Genomic DNA, 18,545 nt, shown 5'->3' with positions numbered 1-18,545 from the left:
AAGTTCGAATATTTATTCCAATAATAGTATGCCTTGCATCCCAAAGTTCAAAACGCCTGAAACTTATGATATCAACCTACGGGCCTACTCCCTATTATTATTGTTATATCCGTAGCCTGCACTGCTACCTGATCGTATCTTTTCCCCACGATTTCAATCTTTCTATTATTCTCTGATTTTCGAATAATTTTGCTTTAAAATTCAAATCTATATCTTATATATAAAAACTATCTCTAAAAAATAGCATATTGACATGTGATAAATTTATTACTTGTTATGTGTTATTTTTTATTGTTTTAAAATTTTAATATATTTAAGTAAATTTTAATATAAAATTATTATTTTTATTTTATAAAAATTTAAAAGATATATAAAAATTATAAAAAATATATAATTAAATTCGGTTAGATTTTTTTTTCAATTTTTACGTTTTAATTTGAAATTCAATTATAATTTAATATATATATATATTTAATATTCAAATTTAATCTAAATTAAATAAAAAAATCAATCCAAATTAAATCATATATTACATTTCAAATCAATTTTTAATTTTTTTTCTTTTTTTTTTCACCTCAATACAAATAAATGCCATCTTGTACAATTTTAAAAAGGGATCTCCCTTTCTTATTAATTATTTGCAAATGAAAAAAAAAAAAGGCATAATTTGAGAAGGCTAGAGTTATGACTATCAATCTAAACTCAACTTTAGACCACTATTTCAGCAATGAATTTTCTGCTCAAAGTCCAACCCATAATAGCCTCATTGATTTGCAATAGAAACTTGTAGTAAGGGATCATTATGGGCTTTCGAACTGAAAATTTGTGGCTTTTTTTTTTTTTTTTTTTTGAGAATATGTAATTGCAAGAACATGTTTCTCCTACACTCCTACTGCCATACAACATAAATATCTAATAAATCCTATACCAAATCAACAAATTCTAATTGGTTTTTTCTACTGATAACGAAGACTTAGAAGGATAACGTTACATTTGATAGAAAAGAAAGGAAATAAAATGAAGAAACGAGAGAAAAAAAATTGTTTTTCTGTCCTTCTTTTCTCTTTCCCTCGTACCAAACATAAGGTAAATGACTAATTTTATTTTCCTAGGTTGTGGTATACACTAGTTACAAAAAAATAGAGGTACCAATGTCGTATGTGTTTGATGGCTTTTCATGTTTTATCATTTCGATTAATGTTCTAAATGTCAGTCTTCACCTTTTCTAGAAGAAAATTGTCCCTCTTGTGTAGATTACCATTTGATTAATCGAAAAAAAAAGTTAAAATTGAAGGATCAAATAATCTCAAAGGTAATTATCAAATAAAATCACCTACATTTTTGTGGAGAAAGGATTAAACAGGATGGATTTCCAATCCCGGAAGGAAAATGAGGGAAACGGGTCAGATTTTTCTATGAGCTGTAAAGCAAAGCTTGAAAGAGAACCAGTGTTATTTGCCTTTTCCTTTGCAAAAGCGACAAGTTATTAGCAATCTTTACAAGTTGGAAAGGCAAGTCTACGTTCCCTAGCCATTTATAAACAAAGAAATGAAATTAGCACAGCAGACATCACACGTGGTGTGGACCTGGAAGGACTTTGTCAAGCCTCGGTTAACATCAAAAAATTGGCTGTGCCTATAATTTTAGGGTGCCATTTTCTAAACTTCAGTACTCCATTATTTCATATCAGTGGAAAACAGATGTTGCTTGAATGCCGGCTACTTGAGTACAGAGCTGAACCTAAGAGGAGCTAACCTATAATGGGTATTTTGAATTTGGATCAACAACTACCAATTGTGGGTCATTTTATTTAATTATAAATGAATAAACTTACTAACCTAAGTTTGCAATGGTCATTCAAAAAAAAAAGCAGGAGCTTATCTATCCCATCAAATGTCCTAAAAAGTTTTGTTTCCAAGACTTAATTTGAATTTTTACTATCAACGGACAATATGTAAATTCAATATAAGTTAATAGTTGTAAATTAAATTCGTAGTCCAAGCAGAATATCTATATTGTGTTATCCATTACCTTATCTAATTGTGAATTATTGGCGTAGTGCTATTAAAAAAATATCAGGCAGTTCATAGCAGAGGGGAGTTGATTAATCGCTTACGGCAGCAAAGATGATTATGGAAATCTTTTACTCTTAATCGTTTGCATTAGTGGTTAAAAAAATGAAGAATGGCTAGTGGAAAATGCTAATAACTTTTTCAAACCCTCTGATTAAACAATCTTGCCTTTTTTGACCATGAATTAGAAAAGGTTTACCAATGATTATCAAATCAAACAAGGTATCATGTTGCTTCCACCAGGGGAAACTTCAAAAATTGGATCAGTTAGCTCTAGTTAAACTTTTTTATAACTCTATTTCCAAATGTCAGAATGATCAAAATTCATTTTTAATCGATATTTAATTTTCAATAACTATGCAAAAATCATATCTGATAAAATATTAGCTAAGGAAGAATTTCTTGAAAACTAGTGTTTACATCCATATATCCAGTTTCATACCTTGCTCGAGTAAAATTGGAAGAGATTATAGAAAAGATAAAGTCATTACCTATTACTCCACGGAAACTGGAGCCCACAAAACCATCGAAATTAAAGGTGGGATTCCACTAAACAAGAAGAGAATTAGTGCGGTTTTAAAAGATGTTGCTTTCAACCAACATTCACGAAAACTTGGGACCCAAGATTGCGGCCCAAGTCTGGCCTCTTAGTTTGCCGAAAGTTAGACTGCTTAACCAAGAAAATGCATCCATTTTTTGCTACAATTGCTGCTATGCCATTCTAAAGAAACCTACCCCAACTCAATTTCTTTGGCTCCCACATTTGAAAAGTGGCATTCCAGCAAATATAAAGCAAAAGAAAGAGCATTTCAGGCCACCCAAACGAGAAAAAATATTTAGAAGAAAGGAGAACCAAAGATCTTCCATAGAATATCGATTGCTTACCTGTGCAAGTCTTCGGTATAAATCTTCTTTCAACTTCAAAAACTGAGTCAGTCTCAGCTTTCAAACAAGCCATAGTTCTTATACAAAACTAAACAATCTGATGCCTCCTTTGAACCTGGCAAAGAGGCTGAAACCAGCCAGAAAGGCCTGGAACAGCTTCACAAAAAAACTCAAGTCAAAACTACACAATTTCCACGTCCGAAATTCGATCAAAGCAGCAACTTATCGTCTCCTTGAATTCTGCTCAATCCGTCTCATTGCACCCTTCAAGAAACGCTTCCTTTCTAAGTATTCCTCCAACGGCCCTGGCCGGTATAACTACAACCACCTCTACCATTACAAACACTACCAAAGCCTGCTCAAGAACCGTGAAGTTATATATATTGACCAGCTCTATTCAGAACCTATGTCAATGCAAGCAAAACATGTCGAACCAAAGGCTGAGACAAGCAGACGAAATGAAGTGGCTGATGACAAGGCTTTGCGAAGGAAAGGCAAAGAAGTAGAAGTAGAAGAAGAAGAAAAAGAGAGCAGTATTTATAGTATTGAAGATGCATGGAAGGCTATTGTTGCGAAATCACCCCATCTAAGGGGAGTAGATGAAAGAGCAGATGAGTTTATAAACAAGTTTCATGAAGACAGGAAGCTTGAGAAAGAAAGAAGTGATCTTGATTTCCAGGAGATGTTGGCCCGAAGTGCATGATCAATCCATTTTCATTATCTTTAGCTGTCATGTTTTGTTGTTTTTAAAATGCAAAACATGAAAGCTATATATATTGGAGCTTTGCAGGTTTTGGTTATCCTTTTTTTCCTTCCCTTTATTTTACGAGTGAACTGTGAACAGAGTTTCTGTTTTATAGAAAAGGGTTTTGATCTTTGTATGGTTAGGATTAAAATTGTGTGAAGTTTGTGCGCAGATTGTGTTCCGTTTCTTTCTACATATACAGGGGATGTCTTGTACAGATTGTGTTCTTTTTCTTTCTACATATACAGTTTGATATTTCCCCTTAATTTTCTCTTTGGGGATTATACAATGAAATATTTTGATTGTGCATTTGCTTATAAATAAATGGAACTTCATCTATTTTTTTCTTCAGCATTCAAATCATATGCCTTTCACAAGCTTCGTGCTTCGTTCTCCTCAATGCAATAATGAAAACAACGTAGTTTAAATTTGCTTTTGATAAAAACTGGAGAGAGAGCATAAATCTTCGATCCTAAAGCTAACACTCTAAACCGCTGAGACATTAACTTTTTGTTGTGAGGATCCCATTACAGAGTAATTCGTACCAAAAGTAAAGCTTGAAAATTTTAAATGGTTGCACTGCCAAAGGAAATCGTAGGTCATGATTTATGAGAAACCTGACTATATTTGTCATTGAAATCTTATGCAATACCTTGTATTATACAAACAAAACATTAAACACATGATTTTTCATCACAACTCAATGACGAAGCATTATCCATGTTGTTTTTTCTACACTTATCAGCGGATCTAAGTTGGCTTTCAATTTAAGAAATCCTTCATGGGGTCATCGTGGTGAATCTTTTTCATCCTATATGCCTCCATTTCCTCAGCAGTAACCTACAAAAGGCATCACATGATTTAGTAACATGACAAAATAACCCTACAAATGTTTAATTGAAAGACGTACTGAACATCTAGAGAATTTAGCTTGATAATAAACCATTACCTCGTCATTCCATCTGACATTATACTTGCGCTTTCTTTCATCTTTCTCCTCTCTCCTCCTCTCATCTTCCTGTCAGATAAAACATGCATAAAAATAAGCTCAGGTCTTTTTTGGGTACACAATTGGAAAGAAGTAACATTATACACTAAATTTACCTTCTTAAGAGCCTCAGTGAGAAGTTTTTCATCAAGAACCAGGTCCTCAGGAACCTCAGTTCCCCAAGTAGCAAGTTTCTTCTCCTCTGCAGGAGCAGGGGCATCTGCATTCAAGTTGGCAATCTGATCAGAATAGAGATACAAAGATTGAAAACAAGGAAAGTGCTAAACTCAGAGTGAAAATCATGGTTCTATAAAACAGCAAATTCCTTAAATTTCAGGGATACAAGATAGAAGCTAGCAACACCATTTAGACTTCTATTAGATGAATTTAGACACCATCTAAACTTCTATTAGATGAACTTACGTAAACCAAATTACTTGCAACAATAATATGATATGAATTTAAAGACCATTTCACTAGAAGAATGAGTTTGACTTGAACTTGAAGCATTAATTTGAAGTATCCATGCAAACACTATGAAGAACCCACCTTCCGAGGATGCTTTACGTGCAATATTAGCCTTCATCAAGTCTGTTGCTGCTTCTGCAGCCTCAATCCCGGCAGCACCAGTACAGTAACTGTTTCGAATTATTTGCTTACAACATTTGTAGCCCCATTGGTGATCCTTCCACCATGAACCCCAAACACTTGTGTGGTTATTGATGAAAACATCTTCTTCATACTTGCTTTTTGGAAGGGATGTTTCCTACAGAAAAAGTTTGAAGGGAGAAATGAAAATATAGAACCGTTAGAAAGCACTCAATTTTCAATAAAGAGTTTTTTTAAAATAAAACATAAATTAGAACTAAAATAGTACTCTCATACAACTTGATAAACCTAGATAGAAGCACTTAATAGTTTTCATTACACTTGAAAATCTTATTTCAGACAAGTCAGAAACAAAACTCTGTATAACTTTAATCATGGAAAGAAGATGAACACCAGACCAAGAGTGACATGTATTCCCAATATTTTCCAGAAATCTCTCACTTTTAAAGCTCTTAACCACTCAATACAGTTGTCATCTATTGGCCTGCAATCCTAGCATTACCAGGTGTGTAAAGAAATCACGAACCCTTTAGCAAGAAATGCAAAAGACCAAAACAGTTGACACCAAATGTTTAATGTAGGTATTTTGAATTTTTTCCTTGACAGAGCAGAGAAAAGATGAGGCAATCAACATCGGCATATGTGAAGATATTGGAATTATATATAAGAAATCCTTACGAATGAAACAACAGAAAGGGAAAACCAAGAACTAACTAGAATAAGCAGAAAGTTAGTTTCATACATACCATTCCCTTTATAACTCTGCCAGCTCGATCATATTCAACCTGCCTCTCACTTTGTCCCAAAAGAAGCTCCATTGGCATCTCTTCTTCTGTTGCTGCATTGCCATACTTTTCCATGATGGTATCTTTGGTCTTTGATTTCAACTTCTCTTTGATGACCTTATAATTCCTGAAGAGGAGTTCAGCTTGAGATGGAGCAGCCTGCATATGAATATCTTGACCTTTATCAAATGCTTCCCATGCATGAATATTGAGATGCTTAAACTCCAAAGCTTGCCCACTCATTCTATATTGATTATCACCCTGCAAAGTAACAAATGAACCAGTCAGAATTGCATAATTTAATTAACTTTAAGGCACATAAATACAAAAGAAATTAAAGGAAAAAATTTTTGCACTATACTCACTTCATAAAACTTCTCATTAGGGTCAGCATCAGGAAGAGGATCTTCACGCATAGCTCGAGTTTTGGGATCATAATAGGCAGAATTGACATCAAGATTCAAAAGATATTTTGCTGTGTCTTCTCGAATACGCAAATTCCTAAAAGAAAAAGGCAAATATGAAGAATAATTGTTTTATATTTGCAGAGAAGAAATTTTGTTCCTTAAAAACCAACATAAGTAAAAAAATAGATACAGCTAAGGGTTGGTATAATAGATATACCTGACAGTACCCGTGCTCCCTCCACCAGTGGTACGTACACGCTTCTCCACCTTAGCAAAGTCCATTTGTTTGCTCTCATCAACCTTAGCTTCATCAACCTTCAGAGCATCATCTTCATCATCTTCATCATCTTCATCACTAACCTCTCCCTCTCCCTCTCCCTCTCCCTCTCCCTCTCCCTCATTTTTATTATTTTTCTGCTCTAACTTTTTCAGTTGCTGTTCTTTCAGATACTTCCTTCTAGCCTCATCCCTTGCCTCATACCTTTCAATGACACGAGCATATGTAGATGCGTCATAACCATTCCATCGATCCCGCTTGCCTTCATAATCCAGTTCAAAGGTCTCTATCTTTTCATCAGGTGCAATGTGCATGTTTGTCCATTTTGCCCCCTTTCTACGAGGCCTCTCCATGCATGACTTTGCATCATGTGTCATTGCTCCACAGCTATAAAAAGAAGTAGAATTCATCAATTATGAACTATGGAGTAATCAGAGTTTGCAGTATAAGGGCACGGGTAAAAGAAACAAGTATGGTCATCTAAACTATTCATTACCATATAACAATCATAGAGGGCATAGGCTACAGAGTTAAGCTCCGACTTTCAACCTGATCAATTAATAAGCTTCCTCCAATGATGTATGGCTAAAATTGAACCTTTGTGTTTGAAAGAAAATATAGGAATTTTTATCTAGTTAACACAACCCCGCTAATGCCTGATGGGGCAGTGAAAAGTCTGATCACTGGAATCTTGCCCTATCCAGTTAGGTATTAAACATGTACAAATGCATTTCATCTCAGCACCTTGACAAATTTAATCATTAATAAATAGACTAATACAGGAGACTAATACAGGAGAAATTAAATAAGTGGGATAACTAAACATCTATTTGAAGGCTTCCAAATCTATAGTTAACACAAAGCTATTAAATGGACAGCTTTAAAAATGTGACCCTATTCTTGTAGAGTAAAGAGGAAATTTCAAAGAAATAATAAAAGGTACCAAATTATACTGCACTAGATTTGTACCAACAATTTTAGGTTCACATTAGCCAAGAATCCATCTCTATCAGTCAGAATTCTAATTCCTTCTTACACCAAATTGTTAATATCAATCAAACGCGCAATAAAGAAAGAATTTGCACGTATACTTGGGTCTATAATCTAAAAGCACCATTAACACGCAAAACAAGGCATCCATAGATAGGCGACCAGGTAAGGAGTACCATAAAGGAACGAAGAAACAGAAGGTTTACTTACTTTTCACAGGCTCCTTTTCGATATTTATCTGCCTGAAATATCTTTGCACCTCTATCGTACCAAGATTTGGTGTAATTGGGATCGGATTTCCATTTCCTTTGATGCTTTAAACTCGGTCTCTCAGCATTAAGATACCAAGGTGCTGAAGACATATACTGGGGAATATGAGGGTTAATTTCTTTTCCATCTTCATCGACTTCAGCCGGTGCAAGCCCCGCTTTTCGAGCTTCTTCTAATTCTAGTTGCTTCCGGTGATCCTCCCTCGATTTAAATGCCACTGAAATTCCCAATAAAATTTATAAGTAAAGGTCTCTCTTTTTTTTTTTTTGGTATCGAAAGAAACAGAAAGATGAAATTGGGGGGAGGGAATATAGAATGTACCTGATGCAGTCGCCATGGTCGAATCAAGAAAATCTCAGCGGAAATTAAGGATTTGGAGATCAAATTTCACCAATTCAATCGGGTAAGTGTTGTTGATTTGGCGCCCAGGGTACCCAAATCGAAGAAAAGGGTGATGGATTAGCCGGTTTTCCCTTTTAATAATTGATTATTGATACTGCTATATCCCCACTATTTATAATTTTTATATATAATAAACCAATATTGGACAAAAACCGATTCGATTTCCAACCCGAACCCGAATGAGGCTTTTAAGTTTTACAGTAACCTCCTCACATTGGGTGCTCCGATTCGATTTTTGCATCCACTAAAAAAATTTGTTTTATATTGTTTTATTCACATCCAAACTTATATATAATATAACATAACATTTAATAATATAATAAATAAAAAATAAAATGTTTAAATATAAAGATATGAAATTACATAAGTTAAAGATTTAAAACAATATTTGATAAAAATAAGCTTCACTCTAGAAGCATCGAAGCCAAGTTTAGGCAAGTAAATTGGAGTCCAAACCTGGAATAGCCCATAATTTGATGACGAATTTCCCACTGGGCGTGGTCTTTACAAGTAAGCCTGGCTTTGAAGCGTAGTAATTTTAGCCCAAAGCCTTGAAACTTTAATTTTTTTTTTTTTTAATTTGAAATTGTTAGAAAAATTTAGCACTCAACAAACAGATTTGATTAAAAAAATAATGTTGGAAAATGTTTCCATACTTTCAAATTTTCAAATTAAGTATTTGATTTGAAGTTTATTTAAAAAGGAAAGTGGTAAAAAAAAGAAAATAGTAAATCATATTTCTTTTTTTCTTAAAAAAAATTGTATTATTTTCATATAAAAAATTTTAATATTTCATATTAAACATTTCCCATTTGATTTTTTTTTTTAACTATTCAGTATTTCTCATCTCCAAACCTTTTCATATGAAAAAAATTAAAATTTTCTTTTGATATTTGAATCTATAGAAAATTGAATCATTGTGATTTAAAATTTAATATTTTAACACATTATATAAAATTTAAAATTTGAATTAACAAAAATAATTTCAAAAAATATCTGGTTGAGTATTTGACATTTGTGGCAATAATTTTGGCCTAACAAACTTTTTGTTGAAACGTACTTTAATTTTTTTTGAAATTAAATTCAGAGAGCTGACCTTCCATCAAGCATGATACTCGTCGTCAGGTGGCCCACTTCCCATACGACATTTGGCTCCACATATTGTTGTCCGCATCTGGACGGCATATATTCTCTAACCTCCAAAACGACGGCGTCTCAAACAGTTTTCAAATCTCAGATACGGCCCTTGATTTTATCACCATTTCCCTGGCACATAAATATCTCCTATTACTAGCGTTTCCTGCTCTGTTGTCTCTATCTCGACTCCAAGTCTTCAGCTCACTCTCTAACTCAACTCTCGCCCAACGACATCGTTTTTGTTCTTCTTCGATCATCAATGGCAAAGGAACTAGTTCGCGTTCTTGTTACTGGAGCTGCAGGTACTGTTGTATTCCCGCAATCAGATCCTTGACATTTCTTAGCTCAAACCTAATCGTCAGATCTAGTTATTTTCATTGGATGAATCCGATCTCTGTTTTCAGATCTTGTGAATCATGAACTAGACTTCAACTGTTTCATTTCGGATGTTTAGATTGGACTGGTTATTGTTTGGATTTAGAAATAATTGATCTAGGGTTAGGATTTTAGTGAAAAGTATTTTAATCCGCCATGAAAAATCTAAGCTTAGTAGCTCAACTAGTATTTATGAAAGTTTATTTGTTAAATGATGGAAGTTGTGTTTTGAAATTTTGAAATTTTTTTAATTTCATGCTAGTTTGAAAAATGAATATATTGATTTGCTACGATCATAAATAAATTAAAAAAGTATACTCTATTTCCTCCATAGTCGGTAACGGAATATGCGTTTTTGATTCGTGCTCGAAGCTCAGACTTACTGCTTTGCATTTTTTTTCCCCAAAAGATTTGTTGGATAAATGTTGTGGTTGTGTTCGCAGGACAAATTGGGTATGCTCTTGTACCAATGATTGCTAGGGGAGTCATGTTGGGTTCTGACCAGCCTGTGATCCTTCACATGCTTGATATCCCTCCTGCAGCAGAGGCTTTGAATGGAGTCAAAATGGAGTTGGTGGATGCAGCGTTCCCTCTTCTAAAAGGTATATATGTTTATTGACAAAGTATGAATGATGTTGAGGTGTATTATGGTTATGGATTCTATTTTCCAAATTTGTATGAAAATGATGTATGGTTATGGGATCTAACCTATTCTTTTTGTCAGGTGTTGTTGCTACAACTGATGTTGTTGAGGCTTGCACTGGAGTCAACGTTGCAGTTATGGTTGGTGGTTTCCCAAGGAAGGAAGGAATGGAAAGGAAAGATGTTATGTCAAAGAATGTGTCAATTTACAAGTCCCAGGCTTCCGCCTTGGAACAGCATGCAGCTCCTAACTGCAAGGTGAGAAAATGTGTCAACATGAAAGTTCTAGCTTTTTGATAACCGATGAAATGAAATATTTCAGTTTGCATTTTCAACTTTTACTTTTCTTGCATAAAATATATGAATATTGTTAAAACGCTGTTCTTTTCCACCAATATAGATGAGGGCAAAATAATTTGTTGAAATTCTGAAGCTTTATTTGTTACTGATTGGGCAAGAGTGGACAATCAAATGTTTTTGTAACATCTTAAAATTGTTTCAATAAAATGAATTTGCATTCTCTCCATTATGCAATGACATTTATATAATCGTCGATGGCCCTCAAAAGTTGCTAAGTTTATAGATTAAGGTTTCACGTTCCCTTTGACCTTATCTGCTTTTAGGGCCCTCAAAAGTTACTAAGTTTATAGATTAAGATTTCATGAACTGTTTTCCCTCTTCTGCTCTCATGTTCTTTCTGTTTGTTTCAGGTTCTGGTTGTTGCTAACCCTGCCAACACCAATGCATTGATCCTGAAGGAATTTGCACCCTCAATCCCTGCAAAGAACATTACCTGCTTGACAAGGCTGGATCATAACAGGGCATTAGGTCAAATTTCAGAGAGACTAAATGTCCAAGTTTCTGATGTTAAAAATGCGATTATTTGGGGTAATCATTCATCAACTCAGTATCCTGATGTCAATCATGCAAGTGTTAAGACTCCATCTGGGGAAAAGCCTGTTCGTGAGCTTGTGAAGGATGATGGATGGTAAAGAAAATAGTAAAATAAATGATTATCTAATGAAATAGATTTATTTGAACTGAGATTTTTGAAGCATTGTTTTGATATTATTCTCAATAAAGGTTGAATGGAGAATTCATAACCACTGTTCAACAACGTGGTGCTGCAATCATCAAAGCTAGGAAACTCTCAAGTGCACTATCTGCTGCTAGTGCAGCTTGTGATCACATTCGTGATTGGGTCCTTGGAACTCCAGAGGTTGGCAATGTTGTTAATGTGTTATTTTTAATGATATTTAATATAGTCACGATCTCAATTTTTTTTTCTCATTTGGTTGCACCCGTAGGGCACATGGGTTTCCATGGGGGTGTACTCTGATGGTTCATACAATGTACCATCTGGGCTTATTTATTCCTTCCCTGTAACTTGTCACAATGGAGACTGGAAAATTGTCCAAGGTAAGAATACAGCTAAATATGATCCCATTTTATTGTCTTAATTGTTGGTTGTCTTATGTTAGCATGGTTTAACCAATAAGAATAACTAGATATTGATCCTTTTAATCATCGGACTCACTTCCTCTGTGCCTCACCTACTTTCCCTACCCTTCCCTCCAACACCTTTTGAACCCCCAAAGGGAAGAAAAAGTTGTTTCCTTTTTCTTAATTTTCCAAAAGCATATGTCATTACTTCACTTGTTGCTGAAGTATTGTCCCTTTTAGTTGATTTGTCCCCTTTAGTTGAAATCATATTGTAGTTATGCTATTTAATCTCTGCATCTATTTTCTTAGGAAGTTTGGATAAGTTCTGGTACCAATGTGGATCAGCAGTTCTCTCTTGCCCATTGCAGCCCTTTCTTCAAGAATATTCTAATTAGAACATTTTAATCACTTTTTTCTGTTCTTTTTTTTTTTTTTTGGTCTCAGGGCTAGCTATTGATGAATTCTCAAGGAAGAAGTTGGACTTGACTGGAGCAGAGCTCAGTGAGGAGAAGGAATTAGCATACTCCTGCCTCTCATGAATGCATTCATCATTTCTTTAGTGTGTTTGAAAGACGAGTGGCTTGCCTTAGTTAGGGTAGCTGCAGTTTTGAATAAAAGCCTTTTTAAAATCTAGATGAACTGTTAATGATGGGGAAGCTGCCTCCCTGGATCTTACATCATTTCACATGTTGCTGTGGGGATTTGGGGTTTTTATTACTAATCCCGGATTTTAGCTTCAATTTTAAACGGATAAGGAAGACTGTTGTCGTCCATATTAAAGTCGTGATTTTGGTCACGTCTAATGTGCCTGGTTACTTCGAATATCTGGAGTTTTCTCGTGGTGTTTTAGTAACAATTCCTAGACTGCATTGAACATTTGGTTTTCCTTTGACATAGCCTGCCGATTATGGGCATATGCTTCATTATTATGTTATATTTTCAGGGATAAGAATATTTTGAGAGCTATAGTTGCAAATTTTCAACCAGGGAAGTTGTGATCATATCGATCGATGTTAAAGGTAAGAAAGGTTGCAAAATGCCGAGCAATGGAATAAAGATTTCTTATCCGTGTTGGCTTGCTAGTTAAATTGATGGATTTAGCAGATGCTTTCTGGATCATTAAGGTATGTAAAGTTGTCCGTTTAAGCCATTGTCAAGGTGTATGAGATCTGTCAAGGTGACGATGCACTACCTAGGCGCTGAAACGGAACCAAAAGCAACCAAAAGAATGCTCGATTTAGTAATGGTTTATTCAAATGCTCTCTTATTAAAAAAAAAAAAATGTTGAACGGCATCCAAATTGTTTTGATATATTCTTAATTTGGCTTACCTGTAACGTTAAGATGTTGAGATTCTTGTCCACACTGGCTGATTGTTTAACATTCCCTACTGGCACATTATGGAGGGATGAAGGCATATTGGGCTTTTTCGCTGTTAAACCAAATGATAATTAAGCACTGTAAAAACTAAGAACTACCACCTTCATTGTTCAGTCATTTATGGCTGCCGGAAATTTTAAGATTGAAATCAAACGTGCCTTTATTTCAAGATCAGATAGTTCAAAAATAAGAACGGAATGAATTTTGGGTTTAGTTAAGTTATGTTATGCAGGTATTTTCAAGAAATGGTATCCAATAAATTAGAGTTCAAATTTTAATATTTTTAAATCCGTCTTTCTAATTTCAGATTGTGATTTTGTTTTTGTCAAAACAATAATAAAACTCAATAGAAATTTTCATAGTTTTATGTTTATTATAATTTTTGGGAATTTTCGTATTTCAATGAAGATCTGGTCGCAATTTTAAATGATTAAATGAAAATTCAGTCCTCCTCTCGAATGTGCTAGAAATTTGATTTGATATGCTCTCATCTTTTTCCATGTTAGCTCATATCTGAATTTTGACAAATTTTTTTATAGTTAATGAAATGGACTAAACTCTTAGTAAAACTTGCTGAAGCGTGTGGAAAAAGAATGGAAAAAACCCTCCAACTTACCTGAGGAGATTGGACTATGAACATCGGATGCATTCTGTCTTTTCCCACTTCAATCAAGTAATCAATTTTGTGGAAATATACCATGTATCATTTTTCTTTCTTTTTTTTTTTTTTTGTGGTCTACCATGATAATAGTTATCTTTACTTCTTCATGCATGTGTAGAAAGGAGAAAAAGTAATAACAATAATAATAATAAGATAACAAGTAAATGGGAAGAAAAAAAAAAAAGAAAGAAGCTTCCTGGAATTTATTTAAGGATATTAAAATGTGTTTTAAATTTTTCTTTTTTATTATTATTATTTGAATTTTCATAGGGATGGACTATGGAGAGTATATAAGTAACCTTCCAAAAAAAAAAAAAAAAGATAAGTTCTTCACTGTTTCACAATTATTTTCCTTCTTTTTATGAATAAGAATTCATTCATTCAAATTAGAAAAAAAAAAAAAAAAAAAAAAGGGAAAACAAGCAAAACCAGTTAGCAAAGCACTACCTAAGATTGCATAGGAAAATACAAAGTATAAGATAAAGAGTAAAGGGTTTGTTTGATTCAACTGAAGCTTTTATAAAAAGTAATATTTGGAGTCGAGCTGTTTTAATACTGTTACAAGGAGAAATTAAAATAGTATTTGGCAAAATTTACGAGGAAGTGATGTAAAATATTAAAAAAATTATTTTATAATATTTTTGAATATTTTTAATAGATTAAAAAAATGAAATACTCAACTTTATTAAAAATAAACCACAAATTCTTAGATAAAAGAAATAAATAAAGAGACATTTTTATTAATTAAAAATAAAAATAAGAGTTTTTATTTGATGTATTATCAATATATAAATTTTATACACTATTAATGAATCAGATGATATCATTTCATTAATAAAAATTTTTTTAAAAAAAATTAAGTTTTTGTATACTTATCTTAAGGATTATTAAAAAATTATGTTTGATCATTAGTATTATGTGATTTATTAATAGTATATAACATAATATAAAATTTATATATTAACAATATATAAAAATATATAATATAAACTTTAAAAATCAATAAAAATTTTGACTTTACAAAACCAAAAGGTCAAAAAAAATTTAGTAGTAGTAGAAAAAAAAACTTATCCCACAATTCTTCATCAGTCTTGATAGAAGATGCATAACTTCAACTTCTCTTCTTCAGCTCATTACATAATTATCTTGAAAAAAATTAAAAACACATTCATGTCAAGATTTTTTTTTTTTTCCCTTTAATTCTCATACGACAAGAAATAGTGAAAATTTTCTTTTTCATCCTTCTACCACTTCACTCGTGCACCAAAGACTTTGACCATAAGATCTCAAATTTTCTATTTATAGTAAATGAAACACCATGGAAAGGAAAAATTGATCTCCCAACTTCTATATCATCAATCATAACCAAAGATATATACCTAAAATTTTCAATTTCATTTTAGTTCATTGCATAATTATTTTGACAACATACAAAAGATATTGTCAAGAGATTGTTTCATCTTTTCTTTGCTTTTTTTAAACAATAGCTTAATTATACAACAAGGGATAATACTTTTATTTTTTTTTCTTGTTTTTACTATGTCATCAACTCCATCTTTTCTATCAATGCGTATTGGTATTAATTACTTGAGCTTAATGCTGGAAAAGAAGAAAATGATGAAAACTTTATTATATTGACTTGTATTTTATAATGGGGCTTAAAGCTTATTTATATAGAGATAAACTGTTATAAAATAGAAAATACAATAAATAAAGATAATGACTAAATCAATTCCTATAATCACCTAATCAATATCTAAATCACTATATAATATTTTCTAAATCAATATCAAATTAATCTAGAACATTACTGGAACATTACTAGAATAATATCATCTATCTAGAATATTATTAGAATATTACTATAATATCATTGACACCTCCTTTCGCAAACTTAAGATGATAATGTAGATGCCAACTTGAGTTTGAAAACTTCAACAAGAAATTGACCAGGTGGATGTTATTTGGTAAAGATATCTGTTTTTTAATCAACATTGGTAATAGGAATAAGTCGAAGAGTTTGAACAAGCATATGGTGACAAATGAAGTAACAATCAATTCAATATGTTTAGTACGCTTATGAAAAACATCATTGTGAGCTATCTAAATTACACTTTGATTGTCGCAAAATATAAAAGTAATAGAGTGATGAGAAACACTCATATCTTGAAGTAGCCATTGTAACTATAAAAGTTCTAATGTGGCATCTGCAAGAGCTCGATACTTAGCTTTAGTGCTAGAACGGGATACCACAATTTGTTTTTTACTTCATCAAGAAATAAGAGAAGAACTAAGAAAGAAATAGTAGCCTGTGGTGAAACGATGATCAATAGGATTTCCTTCCCAATTATTATCATAATAATAATGTAAGTCCAAAGAGGAACTAGAGGAAAAATGCAAACCATAGAACATAGTACCCTTGACATATCGTAGGATCTAGAGGACAGCAACAAAATGAGTAAATCAAAGAGCAGACAGAGATTGACTAACCAGATAAACAACATAGGCAACATTTAGATGAGTAACTGTCAAATATACGAGACTATCCATCAGAGTTTGATACAAAGAAGGGTCTGAAAGTGGTATACTATTAGAAAGAGAAAGCTTCAAATTTTGTTCAAGTGATGATGATGCAATCTTGCTATCAGTTAAATTTGCTTGAGTAATAAGATCAGAAGCATGCTTTGTTTGAGATAAATGTAAACCAGTAGAATCATTAGTGACTTTAAAGCCCAAAAAATAACTCAAAAGACCAAGGTTTTTCATCTCAAACTTAGAATGAATAAAAGTTTTCAGCTCTTAAATACCATTTGTATCATTACTCGTGATAATCATGTCATCAATATAAAATAAGAAAAGAGTAATACCATTTTAAGTAGTTGGAGTAAAAATGGTAGAATCATGATTACTAGATGTAAAATTAAGTTGTGTAATAGTGGTAATAAATTTTGATAACCAAGCTCTAAGGGCTTGCTTAAGACTATATAAAGCATGTCGAAGATGACAGACCATGTTGGAAGGTACAGATGAACCAGGAAGTGACTTCATATAGATTTTTTCGGTGAAATCACCATTTAAAAAGGCATTTTTAACATCTATTTGAAAAGTTGGCCACTTTTTAGCTACAGTAATAGCTAATAGTGAATGAACAGATATGAGACGTGCAACTGGAGTAAAAGTCTCTTCATAGTCAATGTCATATTCTTGTATAAATCCTCAAGCAAAAACACGAGCTTTGTAACATTCCACTGACCCATTAGATCTAATCTTAATCTTATAAATCCACTTATAATTAATCACTGACTTATCATAATGTCATTCAGTAATATCCTAAGTATAAGTTTTCTTAAGAGTCTGAAGTTCTTCTGTCATTGCTTGCTATCACATAGGATTAGAGACAGCTTTATGAAAATTATGAGGTTCATGTAACGTGGCTAAAGCATAATAACAGTAAAAATCATAAAATTAAGTATTGGATTCCTTTACCCGGATAAAACAATGAAGTGAAAGAGGTATGAATGAGGAAGGGACAATTGTATCAATAAGAGCTTTAGTAAGATTAGATATAGTAAGAGTGAGAAAATTTATCACTGTTTGAGTTAAAAGTACTTATAATAGTCTCTTCATTTGAAAATCAAAAGATGAATCTATAAAAATACATGGAGAAAAACATGGTGAATGTAATAAAGACACACTAGTAAACTTTTTATGTTCCCAAAAAACTACATGTCTTGAGATGCGAAGACGTTTAGACATTCGATCATAATACTTATACCTTTTGTGTTCTATACCATAACCCAAAAAACAACATAATCTAACTCTAGGTTCAAGTTTAATCCTTTGATGAATAGAAAGCAGAACAAAGCAAGCACATTTAAAAACTTTGAGAGAATGATAATCAAGTACCTTATTATATAGACACTCATAGGGAGATTGTGTGCCTAATCATAGTGTAGGAACATGATTAATAGTGTAAACAGTAGGGACAGCAGCTTCACCTCAAAAATATTCATGAAAGGAAGAGTAAATGAAAAGGGCACGAATTGTGTCAAGAATATAACAATGTTTTCTTTCTGCTCAATCATTTTATTGTGAAGTATATGGGCAAAACCTATGAGAAAGAGTCCCATCATCTTTTAACAAGTTACAAAACTCAATTTATATATATTCGGTAGCATTATCAAACTTGAAATTTTTTTATTTTTCTAAAAAATTAAGTTTGTATCATATTATTGAATTCACAAAAAATGGATAAAAGTTTTGTTCTTTGTTTAAATAAATATATCCAAGTATAACAAGAAAAATCATCAATAAATATAACAAAGTAACTTGAATCTCCTAAGGTTGGTGTTAGAGCTGACCCTAAATATCATAATGTACTAAATCAAAAGAAGTAGATGAGATAGAATCACTTTTATTAAAAGGTAAAGCACTTTACTTTTCAAGTTGACAAAACAAACAATAAAAAATATCATGAG

At 32.6% G+C, this 18,545-nt stretch overlaps 3 protein-coding genes across 3 annotated transcripts; 2 read left to right on the top strand and 1 right to left on the bottom strand.

Annotated features, from left to right (window-relative positions):
- The first annotated feature begins 2,926 nt into the window (after positions 1-2,926).
- LOC111306720 (uncharacterized) lies at positions 2,927-3,853 on the top strand. The gene has a single exon (XM_022904538.2). The coding sequence runs from the start codon at positions 3,058-3,060 to the stop codon at positions 3,658-3,660; it is 603 nt and encodes a 200-aa protein (XP_022760273.1). The 5' UTR covers positions 2,927-3,057; the 3' UTR covers positions 3,661-3,853.
- Positions 3,854-4,307: 454 nt separating this feature from the next.
- Positions 4,308-8,513, bottom strand: LOC111306719 (pre-mRNA-splicing factor SLU7-like). The gene is made up of 9 exons (XM_022904536.2): positions 8,350-8,513; positions 7,969-8,245; positions 6,709-7,155; positions 6,450-6,585; positions 6,046-6,345; positions 5,240-5,456; positions 4,807-4,910; positions 4,652-4,720; positions 4,308-4,542 (listed from the first exon to the last, which is right to left on the bottom strand). The coding sequence occupies exons 1-9, from the start codon at positions 8,363-8,365 to the stop codon at positions 4,465-4,467; spliced, it is 1,644 nt and encodes a 547-aa protein (XP_022760271.1). The 5' UTR covers positions 8,366-8,513; the 3' UTR covers positions 4,308-4,464.
- Positions 8,514-9,732: 1,219 nt separating this feature from the next.
- Positions 9,733-12,849, top strand: LOC111306718 (malate dehydrogenase-like). The gene is made up of 7 exons (XM_022904535.2): positions 9,733-9,869; positions 10,386-10,544; positions 10,667-10,842; positions 11,295-11,572; positions 11,668-11,803; positions 11,892-12,003; positions 12,472-12,849. Exons 1-7 carry the CDS (start codon positions 9,827-9,829, stop codon positions 12,564-12,566), a joined length of 999 nt encoding a protein of 332 aa, XP_022760270.1. The 5' UTR covers positions 9,733-9,826; the 3' UTR covers positions 12,567-12,849.
- The last annotated feature ends 5,696 nt before the right edge of the window (positions 12,850-18,545 follow it).

The sequence above is a fragment of the Durio zibethinus genome, chromosome 22 (assembly GCF_047325235.1).
Source record: "Durio zibethinus cultivar Kanyao isolate XHJ-2024 chromosome 22, ASM4732523v1, whole genome shotgun sequence".
Lineage (NCBI taxonomy): Eukaryota > Viridiplantae > Streptophyta > Magnoliopsida > Malvales > Malvaceae > Durio > Durio zibethinus.
Note: the sequence above shows the minus strand (reverse complement) of the source record. Positions and strands in the feature narration are given on the sequence as shown.